Source organism: Chlamydotis macqueenii, chromosome 9 (genome assembly GCF_036417535.1).
Source record: "Chlamydotis macqueenii isolate bChlMac1 chromosome 9, bChlMac1.mat, whole genome shotgun sequence".
Lineage (NCBI taxonomy): Eukaryota > Metazoa > Chordata > Aves > Otidiformes > Otididae > Chlamydotis > Chlamydotis macqueenii.
Genome location: NC_141564.1, coordinates 17,706,648 through 17,721,027, shown reverse-complemented (window position 1 = coordinate 17,721,027; position 14,380 = coordinate 17,706,648). Strand labels below are relative to the sequence as shown.

Here is a 14,380-nt window from a genome sequence, read left to right as displayed (position 1 = left end):
GGGAGTGTCAGACAGGCCAAATACCACTCCCACTAATGTTCCTATGCAGAGTGGACTCCTCACATTGCTGTTCCTAAAGCAAGCCCTAGATGTGTACCATGGCACAGATACCCAGACTGTGAGAAGTATGAGGCACCCAGGACTGCAGGCATCTTAAGTCTGGGTTCGGTATAAAGTTACATCCTTGTTAATTCTGCCTCTTCCACCAGAAGGACTGCAGAACGCAGAAGTGGGTCCTACCCCAGCAGCCTTGCACTGGGCCCACAGGGTGGCAGTACATGATCTCAGCTTTAAACCAGCAGTGGCTTGGTTTCACACATGCTCTTGCTACAGACATGGTCACTCCTTGAGCCAGCACAGCCATTACTGTAACATCCAAGAGGCAGAGAGTTTAACGCTCCTCTGGGAACTGCCTAGGTAACTGCTCAATGCAGCAAAAAGTACCTCCCTTGCCTGTCCCACAAAAAAAGCCTCCTTATCTGCCTTATTCAATGCTTTGTTCAGGCTTAAGAGGAATGAGAGGCACATGCAGATATAATACCCAGTTCTCCAGCTTCCAAAGGGACACCGATCACAGGCTGACATTCCCATCTCCTGTAACAGCATCAGTGCTGTGAACCTCTACTGGTCACTACAGAAAGTGACCGGATGGTAGCAGTTGTCTGGGGAGCACTGAAGCTGAGATCACCCAGCAGCATGAGTGTTCGCTAACGGAGGGACTTAAGGCACCTGGGTCTGAAATTTCTCGGGTCTGGGAGCTTCCCTGAGCTGGATGAACAAGACAGCTTTTTAGCTGGACAAGAATATCCAACTTGTACTCAGTTGCCAGCATGCTGACTAGGTTAAAGGCAGAGCTACAAGCAGGTTTCCTGGACTCTGGCAGCTGGTGGCAGCCCTCTCCTCACTTTTTAAAAGTACTACTAGCATTTTAACACTACAGTATGTCTAAGGTTTGAGGAGTTGACAAACTCACACTCCCAGAAAGCACTTGACAGGAAGAAAATGACAACACTCATTCAATTAATGAAGTCTGGACAGATGCAGGAGTCGAAGAGCTGAAGAGTGAGAAGAGCACATGGAGCACAGCTCCACCTCGAGGTGTAAGAGCAGGTTTAGCCTCTGCTGAAGGAAGATATCTAAACCAATGCTTGCATCAGTTCCGACACAGGACTTCAGCATGGCCTGCAGTCCTGCTATTTGAGCAGTGGCCTACTTCATAGGTAGGGACTAGAACTGAAACCATGTTGCACATCAGCACCTTCTAAAATCCACGTGCTACACCACCCCATCCCCACAGCACAGGGGTAATTCCCTTGACAAGCAATGCAGCAATATTGGACCCACTCTCAAAAAAAAAAAAAAAAAAAAAAAGCAGATGTTGGAATACAAGATCATCAGCCCTGGAAAGACCACTGTAGCCATATAGGGTGGGCATTCAGAGGGCAGCAGCTCAGTATGCCTCAAATCTTCCATTGAGAACAAAGCCAAAAAGTTCAGTTTGGAAAATCTGCCATAGCTGTGGATTTTGCTCCTTCAATTCAGGACACAAGACCAAGGAAAGCAGTATCAGGAACTAAGCAGGGATAAGGGAACACAGGCCATCCAGTCCCAGATTTTGGTCCAAGGTACCTGCCAGAAGCTGGCCATAAGTGAAGGAGGAGCTGGAGGCTAGATGTACCACAGTAGAGAGCAGACAAAGAAAAATGGCAAGTACTGTTTCAACTGTTGCCCCTGCCATACTGTGCTTGGAAAGGATTACTTCTGTTTTTTGAACTTGGCTGCACAAACTTCCAACACAGAGCAGAATAACTGCTTACTTATGAAAAGCTGTAGTCCAAAATTCTTTGTAAGGGAAGGACTAAACCTGCTGTTGAACGCAGCAAGATGCCGTGACAGCGGTTTGCACACAAACAGTTTAAGAGTGTTAAAACAGACAAGAGCAGGAAAAATAAAAAAGAGCTAGGGAAGGAAGTGAGGGTGGTGGTTAGTTTTGAGTTTTCCTAGGAACAGGAGCTGACTCAGCTATCTTGAGTGCTGACTGCCCAAAATGTCAGTCTGCAGAAGGCCAGAGTGATTTACACTGGGGCTCGGGGTGGGGGGACTGAGACCGGATGCGCTCACATCTGGCCACTGATGTTTGCACACCCTCTTGCAAAACACTGCTGTTCTAGCGGGAAGTACATTGCTCAGGGGCAGCTTCTCTCTCTCACTGTCTTACTGAGAGATGCAGCTAGTCTTGCAACTAGCAGATTAAAAAGAAGCTCTTAGGAAGTCAGTGCTGATGAACAGAGTTAAAACAGAGCCTCCAGAGACTTTGACCTCTGCTTATCCTTAACAAGAATATTTGCCAGACAGGCTCTTGTTTAGCACTTTGCTTCTGTTTGTACCTTGGGGCTGAAGTTTCACCCAGATTTCTCCTGCAAACAGCTTCAGCACAAACTGACTCCCCGCTTTTCTCCTGGCTCACCCGCTACACAGGGGAGAGGACTGAGTCTTAGGCTAGGTCCTCATTACGAGTCGCATAGCTGTGTCAGACGGACAAGGTGAGCAATATTCCTTGAGGACACAAGAAAGTGACTGTAACAGTCCTTTGGTTTCAGAGGTTGAGCACAAGCCGTCCAAGATGGAAAGCTTAGCTGTGAGGACTAGAGCCTGGATTACGATTAAAGCTAGTTTAAAGCACACCCCCAAGAACAGTACAGTTTAAATGTCTTTTCCCCAAGTGTCCTTTATCTTCTACCTCCCTTAAACTTTGTTGAAAGAGTTAATACTGTGCCAAATGCACCATTGATATTCTCATCTCTAACATGAGAAAGCTCAGACGGTACCGATGTTGATCTGCAAAGAAGTTACAGGTAGCAACAGAATAACATCAGCTTCCTGACTGACAGCAAGATTCACAAGGCTGAAGAATACCTCATTACAAGGCAGGCTTGGAAGCCTGACAGCTCAAAGGAAGGCTGGTGGAGAACAGACCTGCTCAGTGAGGTTCACACACAGAAGAGCTATTTCTGGTTCAGCAGGTAGATTTGTTTATCCTTTGTCAGAAACTGACAATCATTTACATGCAAGGGATTGGCATTATCCTAGCTCAGGGCCCTTCCTCCCGCATCTTATCATGTGCCAGGGAACACGAGGTCACACAAACGCAGAGATACCGAGAGATGCCACTGAGCTACATCCCTGCCAGGTGTTCTCAATCTACTCATGCACCTCCACCCAGCACAGGTCAAATGGTTAGTTGGTAATTAAGACTGTACTTTCTTGAAAAGGCTTACAGAAAATCAACCAGCAGTGCTGTACCCCAAATTCCTCTGGTTACCTGACTCTTGATGCCTTGCTGAGTGATGAAGGTCTTCAGGGCCCCTGTTTCAGAGTTCTGAGGATAGCCAAAGTCCAGGATTTCTACAGAAGGGTAAAAGGTTAGTTCAGAGCTGCAAGGTATAAACAAGCCAACCATGCTAACCATTTGTCTAAGGAGAGAGACAATTAGTGCACAGACACTGCCTATACATTAAATTCCTGAATAAGTTTCTAGAGCATTCCTTATCAAGGGAAAAGAAACAGCCTTGTTTTGACTTCCCTGTGCAATATTTTGGAGAGAAGGGGGTGATGAAAAGCTGTCCAACTGATGAATTAGTTGGTTTTTAAATACAACTGCACTTCAGGACTAAATACCAACTAGACTAGCCATATACGCAGGGCACACAGTTTTTACAGAAACAGCCAAGGACAATGAAGAGGGTTTATCCAACAGCAGAACTATCTATCTTCACAGCATTTTATTTAGGTTTTGCTTCTCATATGAAGATGTAACAAAAAACAGAACTTAAAAAAATAACAGCAGAGTAGTGGCACTGCAGGATGATCAGTGCGAGAGAGAAACAGATGTTAACTACAGACAGCTAGTGTACTCAACAGCACTCTCCTCAGAGGAAGGGAACAACCCACAAGAGATACAGCGGAGAGAAGACCACTAACATGAATACTGAGTAACACCACGCTGGCAGGTTTTGATCTCGCTGGGCCTGCCAGGAGACAGCAGTGATCGAGTAAAGCAGAGATAGCATTCTTTTGGTACGCCCAGAGAGAACAGTGAACCCATCAGTCACTGTGACCTTTGGCTGAGAATCCCAGGACATACATGCATGGTGCCTTGTCTAGAAAACAAATTGAAGCATAACTAATACAAAGTGCTCATGTTATGCGAAACAGGGACAGCTCAAGGGCAATCTCCACAGGCAGGCTGATATCACCAGGAGCTGAACAGACACTGTACCATTATTCTATGGTGAAATCTGGAGCTGTATCACCAGGGGAGGGAGGGCTGGGGACAGAATAGGTTGGGTTTTATTGATTTCCTTCTGTCTCAGAACTGACCCCAAGAGGCAACCCAAGAGTAGCAACCAACTGCAGCCTGTGGTGACTGCTATCATGTAGGGTGACTGCTACCATATAGCACTAGAGCCACCTGGGGACTAGCTGGAATGGCTGGCCTTAGAGGTGCTAATGATGGTCCTTTTATATACTTCATTGCAACAACAGCCATACATCCGCACAGGATCCAGTCAGAAGCTGGGGTCCAGTACCAGCTGCCTCATTTATACAAATGCACAGCTCCCAACACTTCAGCAAAGTAAGCCACAGTCAACAGAAAGCTACGCTTACAGTATAGGTGGCATTAGAAAGCAGAACAAGTAATTTTGAACTCAGTCACACATGTTAAAAATACTTCAAGGATTATTACCACAAACTAAGCTAAGGGTTTTTAGAATGAGCAAGTGCAGTATTGCGTAACAGATAAGGGAAACATCTCACCATCCAGTAGCTCATAGATCAGCACAAAGTTGTTCTTTATATTCTCCTCACTGATCTTCCCAAAGTAGGCAGTCATCACGTCACACATCTTGTAAAGAAACTCGAAGACCATGGCAGCGTTGACATTCTGCTTGGTGACAGCAGCCAGCCAGATGTTGGAACGCTTGACATGGAAGAAACTTGTGCGGGCGATGTTGGTGACAGGCGAGCGTACCTGCTGCCGGGCGTGGATGACATTGACGCGGAAGGCGTCGACAGCATTCCGCCTACAAGATCACCACCAAAGATACATTAGCACAGCGCACTTGTGATAACAAGCTGGCTGCACAGTTCTGCTTATGCGATTAGTCAGAAACTGAACTACATTCACCAAGCTCACTTCGGAAGGGTGCCTGGGGACGTCTCCAAGAAGAAGAATTGAAGGCTCTGAGCAGAGTTAGACATTAAGTTCTGCACAAACTAAAGGTGAGACAGGGTGCTACTGATCTCTAAGGAGTTTCGAACTACAGTGCAACCGTAGTCAGAAGGAGAAACTATCCTCCATCTATAGTTAGATGGCAAAGGAATCTTCCCTTCAATTAATTTTACTAGCGCTCCCGATTGATTGCCGTAGCCAGGAACAAACACCATAGCAAGTAATGGCTCAAAGAAGAGCCTAGTTTTGACCAAACAGTTACTGTCTACACTGCATGCCCAGGCCTTCATACTCTTGCCCCAAAGCAAGCTGTAGTCTCTCAAGATATTTGTCAATGGTAGTTCCTCCCAGACATACTATGGAGGAAAAAACCAGCAAAACCTACCCAGGTCACTGGATAGAAGTCACTGCCCAGGTACAGCATGGAAGGGAGCTTCAGTTCTCAGATCTACCTCACCACCATACCCCAGGCACCATGGAGGGCAGGCTCAAAGCAGCAAGCAGGATAAGGAACACTTTTGGCTTTCCACTTACATGTGTCCTCTCAAGCCTGCTAGCTTTCAGAATAGGTCTCTGGCAGATGGATTTAGGGTCCCCACAGTGCAATGTGCTAGTGGCACTGCATTATGTGCACTGGATGGTCCAGTACCATTTACAGTAAAGAGGTTCTGCACAGCCCCAAAAAGGTGCTGTGCAGGCTTCCCCTAGCTGCTGCAATCTTTAATCCATACACTAGTGACAGGGAACAAATTCCTCCTGGGTAAACAGGGATGTCTGAGTGGCACTCTGGATGCCAGCTTTTCCACACTAGAATTTCCTCATCACGTAACTACAAGTCAGGATAAACTCCCCAAATTAAGTTAAAGCCCACCCATTCTAAGAACACAGGAAGGAAGCCAGAGTGCTTTATATGACAAGACCAAGACTTAAAGCAATAGTCTACACACGAAGCCAAGATTCATCTAGTTGTGTTTTATTACTCATGGGTCTTCTGACTGCAGCATCAAGACCATGGTGCTGATTACACAGAACCAGAACCATGTTTGAGAGCAAACAGTAATAATATCCTCACAAGCAAGGCTACAGGCATACAAACATTCATAAGCATTGAGGGTTGTCAGCAATTCAGCAGACACTTCCGAGTTTGAAAACAAAGCATATTCAAAGGAACATATGCTACCACAGCAGGTGTTTGCTCCTTGAAGGTCTGGGTACATATGTAGAAGCTTCATCAGTAAACACACTCCCCCATAAACAAAATTCTGGCCTTCAAATACTTCTCAGGTTTTACTGCCCCAGAAGGTTTGCAAGTTTGAGTTAATGTTTAATTTCTACCTTAGCTTTTCCATAAGAAAGTAATTTAATCTACTACAAAATAACGATATCTAAAAGTCCCATTCCTCCCCTCCAGTAAGCCTTGAAAGGAAAGTTCAGCTTGTTTTGGACCATTAGCCCTCCCAGCCTCAAGTTCTAACCCACTAAGAACTAGTACCAGAATCAAACCAAGCAGACTGGTGCATGCTAGAGGAGAAGCCTCAGGTTGGTGACACTAATTGCCCGCTGTGCAGTGCCAGTCACTGCCTACCACGCGTCTCTTACCTATTGCTACAGCAGCCAATGAGATGGGATGGACAGAAATGGCGCCAGCGGAGAAAGGAGGAGTGACAGCAACAAGAGAAAGGGTTAGAAACACACACACAAGGCACAATGAATCCAAAGAGATAAGGAGATACCAAACAGCACCCCCTCCCCCTGCTCCTGGGCACAAAGGCCAAGGTGGTATTGGATGGACAGTAACAAGCTGTGTCAGCAATGAAGCCCTCACAAGGCACAACACTGACATGCCGTGGTCAGGCTGCCAGCGTTGGCAGGCTTGTGTTTGGTTGAATTTTAGGGCTAACTGGGCCTTTAGTCCAGATAAGCTGCATCCATATCACATCAGTGATACCCAGTCTGCTGTGCTAATACAAGTGGCAGGCCTTGGAGGGGAAAAACCCCAAAGCTTCAATTTGAGGCATCGCCTGGGGACCGTAGAGTATCACGTATCTTCTTCCCAGTCTGCCTCAGAACAGGGCTACAAGTCTGAGTGGGCATTTCTATGACAGGACTTCTCATTTGAAGCTGTTTGGGTTGATGCTTTCTGGCTTCGTACAGCCAACAGGAAATACAGCAAGTTTGATAGGGCTGGAGCACATCTGGAGAGATACAGCAAATCCTACAGATTCAGACACTGCTCTATCCAGCTTGCACTTTTTCCTTAAGGATCAAGAGCAATGAAGCTGAAGTGATGTATTAGAAGCTCAGAAACCAAACGCCTATTATGTTTAAAGTGCATGCAGTTTGTCATGTAAGCTGCTCAATTTCAAATAGCTTATTTTTATTAAATAGCTACATTTTTAAATGCAGGTACGTTCTCCAATGACTATGTCACTGAAGAACAGGCACTTGAAGATCACAGTAGAGCCCTCCATGGTATCCTGAATTAAATGCATAGTGCCTTTTTTTAAAAGGCTGCTTATGCATGCAGCTAGCTGCTGTATGGACAGATGCGCTACATGCACTAAAGCCATTCTAAGTTGCAAGCAAACAAAGTCCAAGTTTTGTGGTACTTCTGCCTTTAACAAAGTCAAGGGAAGGGTTACTTCATTGATCACCACTTTGATCATTAACATTCGAGATAGCATGTGCTTACTTAGAACCCTAAACTGTGCAAGGGGAGGGCTTCTCATAACCAGAGATAACCTTTAGTCTCTCCCAACACACAGGTTGAGGCTTCAGAATGCAAAAGGCAAGTGCCAAGACCAGAGTCTTAAGGGTCAATCGCTCAGAGCCAGCATAAAGACAAGCAGCAGCTATGCTTATTTCCCATTGAGCCTAGCTCCTGACAAGCTGGATAGGCTCAGCCCTCAGTACTTCAGATCTATCCCTAGGAATTTAAATCTGTATAGTACTCTAGAAGTCTATCATCTGGTTGTTTGGTTAGAGTTGAGTAGAAGCTACAGTATCATGCCTATTCCTTTCCCTTGCTCCCTCTGAAGGTTAGGATACTAAAAAACCTTTAAGTAGACCTGGTATTGATGCTAGTGTTCATACTAGGAAATGGCAGACAGTCTACTCCACTTGCTTGCTATAGAGCTGAAGATTCTGTTACTTGATTATATCACAAGATGAGAAGATGAGACCTAGCCATTTCAAGACAACTTTAAAAATAAGATTACTTATCTAAAAAATTGCAAACCAGGTTTCAAGGCCTGTTTCAGAAGGAATCTGACACCTTGGGGAGCAAGCTTGGTTAATAGCCAGCACCAGCTCCACCTAAGTCACAAGGCTGACACTTTCACAGGAACTGAAAGGAGAATTTCACTCAAAGGAACACTGACTCCTGAAGCCCTAGAGAAAACACTTGAACCTTTTTGGCATCCTCTGCCAAAGGAAAGAGTTAAGATAGGATCAGGCAGGAAATCCTGTTTTCTAGTTTTGCCTGGCCAGCTGGCAAGAAGTACTTTATCATGTACTGAACAAGTCACTCACTTTACAAGAGGAATAAACCATGACAAAAAGCAACAGAAGGTCACGACATTAAAAACAACAACTTCACTCTCCAGTTTAAAGGGCATGCTGGCTGTGGAGATGTAAATTAAAAGATCTTCAACAAACATCAGTTCAAGCACAATCCTATCTAAGTGCTTTAAGTTTGCAAGCCACAGAGAAAAAAAAAAAACAAACCTTATCATCAGAAACTGCCTTAACAGTGTCCCTAGCCCTGCACACAATGTATTCTCAAAATGCGTCAATAATCAGCCTGGTTTGTTTCAATCACTGTAAAATCTATTAATTAGGGGAACTTTAGAAAGTCAGATCTGGCATACAAATTGCTCTGAAGAGCTTCAGCTATCAAAGATTCCAGAGTGAAAGGAGTTAGTAGAACAGGGGAGAGGTAAAACTTTGTAGCCAGCAGTTTCCTGCTTCAGAAATATAATACTTCCTTGGCTCAGCTCTGTGTGGAAGACCTGGAGTAACTTAGCCAATCTTAGAACAGCTACTTTACTCTGCCTTAGTTGACTTCGAGCAAGTCAGGAGATACTTAAAGCTCATTAGATGAAGCCTTATTACAGACACTGTGTTGACTGCTACTCCACCAATGAAACAGTGCAAGCAATTTAACCTCCACTAGACATTCCATAACCAGAAGGGACACGCTTACCAGACTAGAGCAGTGTGAAGGCAGACTGGCTTGACAATTGTTTTTGTTTTTTTAATTCATGGCAACAACTTATTTCACAGAACACCTTGCCACTACTCATTGTGGAGACCTGCTACAAATTATTTCTTCCTAAACTAGCCAAAAGGATCTCTGTTGTTGGACTTTGAATTAACACCTACCACAGCCCTGCTTGCATCAGCAATGTTTTGACTCTGTTAAGTTCAATTACTAACTTCCACCTCATGCCTAACACTAACGAAAACCCACCAGGAAGAGTAGTGTTGTGCAAGAAAGCTGCTTAAGGTTTTCAGTCCAAGCAGCATCATCACTTGAAATCAGGTTCTTTATAGCACTATCCACTGCCTATGACACCAAAGTTTTAGAAAGGTCCCTTCTGGGAACTAGCAGCCTAAGGATTGTACAGACCCAGTCTAAGTGAGCAACATAACACTTGCGTGAAGTTCAGTGAGACACCTACAATCTACTGAAGGCTTTCAGCACTTCCCACAACTTTAATTACCTAATGAACGTAAGCTTTTTACAAACAAGGCTGCCACACAAAGCTGGGGTACAGAATGCCAACTTTTAGCACACAGCTGTGGTTACTACAAGACTGCTTGTAGACACAACTTTCCAAGTGCCAAAGACCATAGACTGTCTTCTGCGTGCCTGTACTTGATGCTAGACATTTGTGTTTGAAACTAATTCAGAGCCCTGGTTATAGTGCATGGCAGACAGTTCCCACATTACTACTCCCATAAAGTTCTAACGATTATAGTGAGGCTGGTTAGACTCCTGCAGTAGCAGTCCATGTTGCTGAAGCATTTCTAGTAACAGCCAGATGTCTACCACCCAAAAGAAAGTCCTAAGTTTGCCTGTAGGCCTGAACTAAGCCTAGAGCAGCAAGTTGAGTTGCAGTGTTACATGCATGCACAGCTAATGCAGAACAAAGCAGCTCTGGGTTGCTGTCCACACCAAAATGAGACAAAAATGCAAAGACCAGGGATGCAAGAGAAATACTTACCCAATGTCATCCCGGTAGACTCGAGAGATTAAAACCTCTCCTTTGTGATTATAGATGAATAAGCCTCCGATCATGATGGAACTTTAGTCTTCTCTTCCCATGTTGCTTAAGACCTGAAGCAAGAGAGGACATACATTAGTATGCAGCACAGTAACAAGCAGTACAGCAGGCACAGACTTTGTCAGCTGCTGGCTATTAGCGAGGGCACAGACACATTTTGTCACACACATCCCCAGCCAGGAGCAGAAGGCACTTCCTACAGCACCTGCGGTGGTGAGGACCCAACAACACCCGTCCTGATGCCACAGGAGCAATGAAATCAAGCAGATTACAGGGAGGGACAGGGGAGGCAGAGATGCTCAGAGATACTCCTGGAAGTCTGATGGTGTGGGCTACTCCCCCACCTACTGTTGCATCCAGCCAGGCTAGCACAAGGCTCAGGCCCAGTAGGGCAGACAGCAACTCAGGGGCAGCTCAGATGCTGGAAGTGACGACCTGCCTCACGCTTACAGCCTGGAGAGGAGAGTACAGAGCTCCTTACTTATAAAGGACTATTAGAAACAGTGTTTTACTCTGCAGAGGAGGTAAGTAGCCTTATTGTTGCAGTTACAGATTATACTTTTTGATCTGCTGGGATTTTATATGGAAAAGTGTGTGTTCCCAGTGCACACCAGACTGTATGTACTACAACAGACTTACACCCCTCACTACATGCCAGTCTCTCCAGATCAGAGTTGCCTCATGTTTGCTGCAGAACTGCCCCTCTGAGGGACATGGTAACAAGGACTCAACAACGAAGCTATCGGCAACAAATAGCCTTGTTCCAGACCTAAGGTGCCACCACAGGAATCACGACAGAGGCCCAGCTGAGTGAAATCCTGAGCTCATCTGAAGCAACTCAAGCACTTAGGTCTAAGTGAGTACACACAGCTACAATGCATCCTATAACACATGAGGCTCTGAATGTGACTGCAATTTGTAGCCAGGACTGAAGATTAAAGTTAGCACTGAAACAGACGCAGGCTTACTTCTCTTCCACGCATCACCATGGATGGATGAAGCATCAAGTGTTAGTAGTATCTGGCCTAGCCCCTGAATGTGAGAAGACACACAGGCCTGGAACTACAAGCAAATCAGGACCACTTATTTCTACTATAAAGTGTCTATCTCCCCAGTGACCAAGATGCAAATCAGGTTCAGTTCTTAGTCAGGCTTTTTGCATGCAGTTCACACAAGTGTTTGAGATGTCACCAAGCCTATCACCGTATGGCACAGGGTTCTCAGCAGCAAGTACACCTTGGTTTACTACTGCTTTTACAAAAGCCTAGGAAGACCACGGAACTTAAAGAGACAATGATTCCACAGTAGCAACCATTGACCCAGTTGGTCCAGTAACTCAACGCTTCCAACCATTACATTTGCACATAAGGATTATTTAAGCAGCATCTTAACAAAATTCAACACAGATCTCCTTGGGATCATAGGTGCCTCGTAGTCAGGCTGCCTCAATAACTAGATGGAGAGCTAGCAGTTGTCATTAGCCAGGTAAGCTTTTTAGACAACAGCTCATTCTGTGTATTTCTTATCCACATACCAGCAACAGTGCAGTGAGACCAGAAGCAGCTCACTGGTTTAATAAAACAAAGGGTCATGGAGAACTGCCACAATACAACACACGTGGAGTCTACATATCCTTGTGCTTTAACTGCTTTCACAGCTTGGAATTAATGTCTTCAGCGAGAGTCCTCAGACCTAATTTCTAGCATCCTGCATTCGAGATGTATGGATACAGCATGAAAGGTGACCAGAGGAATGGGGCCATCCTAGTTACTTAAGGTAAGCTACTTGATCTTAGGCATCTGGAGTGCTTGTTCAAAAAAATAATTATGTAGCAACATCACAGCCTTCGCTGATCACTAGCAGCAGTAACCCATCAGAGTCCAAACTGAGAGCAGCCTGCCCACAGGTTGTCACTGGAGTGGGAGACCTCAACCATGAGCCACTCTAATTGGGAGCTACTGCCTCCAAAGTTACTTTTTTTAACTGCTAATCCCCTGTCTTCAAAGGAAGATTGTTTTGAAGAGAACTACAAAGCTGGTAGACATTACTGAGGCAGAAAACATGACTTTTTTTTTTAAATACACAGCTACTCTACTAGATCCCACTCCTGCAGTCATATGCATTCCTATTCACTTAGGTTTAAGTCATAATACCCACTCTAGCAACTGCTTGGTCGGCTTAGCCCAAAGAAGAGCACTATAAACACGACAGGGCAAGCCTCATGTCTAGGTCTTGGGATGATCACGTAGGTATTTCTCAGCTTTGGCACTGCAGAGCATTAGATAACCAGCCACGTCCACACTGCTGTTAGGGTGGGTTAGCCTACACCCAGTTGTCTTGAGTGGGTGGAAAGGATAGGGAAAGGCTGGCCTGGAGACAGATGCTGACGCTGAACCGATATGTGTTTGTTCAGGAACATAGCAAAAATTAAGTTAAAACGACCTGGCCTCAGATCATCTCAGAGGTCAGGAAAAAAGAACACAAAACCACTACACACATTAGAGGGACACAAGGACTTCCAGGGTAGAAGCCTGGAGTATTAAGAGCAATATATCCTCTAAAAGTTATGTTCAAGAAACTAAAGCAGCTCCCTATTTGGAGGGACTACTGCAGACATGAAGATTTTTAGTGCAACCACTACTTCTAGCTTCAGAAATACATTTAAAAAAAGCTTTGAATTTGATAAGCGTTTACATCAACATTTTTAGCTACACCTAATACATCCTCAGAGTAAAGTTACATATACTTCTCTGCTATGGGTCTTCAGCTACCAGACGGCTGCTTCTGCTCATTAAAAGGAAAAAAAGAAGAAAAAAAAAATCAAAAACGTCAGTTAAGTCAAAATAGCAAGAAAGACAGATGAGCAGTTTTCCCAAAGCTCAGTAGTGAACTTCCTGGCTTTTACTTCCACATTCTGCTGGTCGAGTGTCTCTTGCTATTAACAGGCTGCCTCCTGCCACTTGTCAGTGGCTTCATGCGGCACTGCCATCAACATTTTTTGATGTCTGAGACTCCATCTAGCACAGAACACAAACAGGTTTTTCTTCCAGTTTCATTAGTGACACTTTTGTAACTTCACAATACAAGTATTTCATTTACTTCTAGGATAAGTCTCTGGACCCAAACCTATTAAGAGAAGCAGCACAGAGCCTGAGATTCCCATGTAGTTACAGAGTGGGAAGAGCCTTCTGTGGCTGCTCACTGCCCCATGTAGGGGGACAGAGGCTACACAGTGTGGCTGGCAGTAAGGCCGGCATCCCCACACCAGAGGACAGCGACAATCCCATTTGTCAACAGAACAAAACCAGGTTCTCAAATTTAAGGAAGGGGCTGTACCACAGACTCTTTACTACTTACATGAAACACACATGGCTAACAGGCATGCAGGAGGCCACTGAAAGGTAACATGCAGGGCTAGAACCCAAAACACGGAGAGTATCTGTTTGAATATAGTTGCCCAAGAAGTCTGGCAGATGCTTGAAGTTGTAATGCAGCAAACATTTGAAAGGTCATTCAACAAAGGCCAAATGATGGGGGGAGAATCATTATGATAATGAAAGCAGCTTGTTGCCTGCTCTAGGAAATTGTTTCCTAACATTTTTTCATTCCAGATAAGAGACAAGGATGTCTTTTCAGTCTGGTACAGGCTTCCACATTCAGATATGGACTACTGCTACCAAATGTGAAAGAGTTCCTGCATCCTCTTTAAGAGTTAAATGGTAGAGAATAGTTGCCTGGAAGCTTATGCAACTGGTCAAAGCTGGATCATATGAATCCCACAAACCCCTTCCAGAAGATTCCTAGAAAGCACATCCTAGTCTTAAAAAAAAAAAATATATATATCTCCCTCTTGGGTTTT

The 14,380-nt window shown here is 44.8% G+C and overlaps 1 protein-coding gene across 3 annotated transcripts in view; it reads right to left on the bottom strand.

Moving 5' to 3' along the window:
* Positions 1–14,380, bottom strand: part of AP2M1 (adaptor related protein complex 2 subunit mu 1) — a 29,354-nt gene that overhangs the window by 6,876 nt on the left and 8,098 nt on the right. For all 3 annotated transcript variants that reach the window (XM_086754326.1, XM_086754327.1, XM_086754328.1), the window contains 3 exons: positions 10,462–10,574; positions 4,819–5,084; positions 3,323–3,405 (listed from right to left, as the gene is read on the bottom strand). In XM_086754326.1, coding sequence (XP_086610452.1) covers positions 3,323–3,405; positions 4,819–5,084; positions 10,462–10,535 — 423 coding nt within the window. In that variant the 5' untranslated portion in view covers positions 10,536–10,574. The remainder of the gene's footprint in view (positions 1–3,322; positions 3,406–4,818; positions 5,085–10,461; positions 10,575–14,380) is intronic.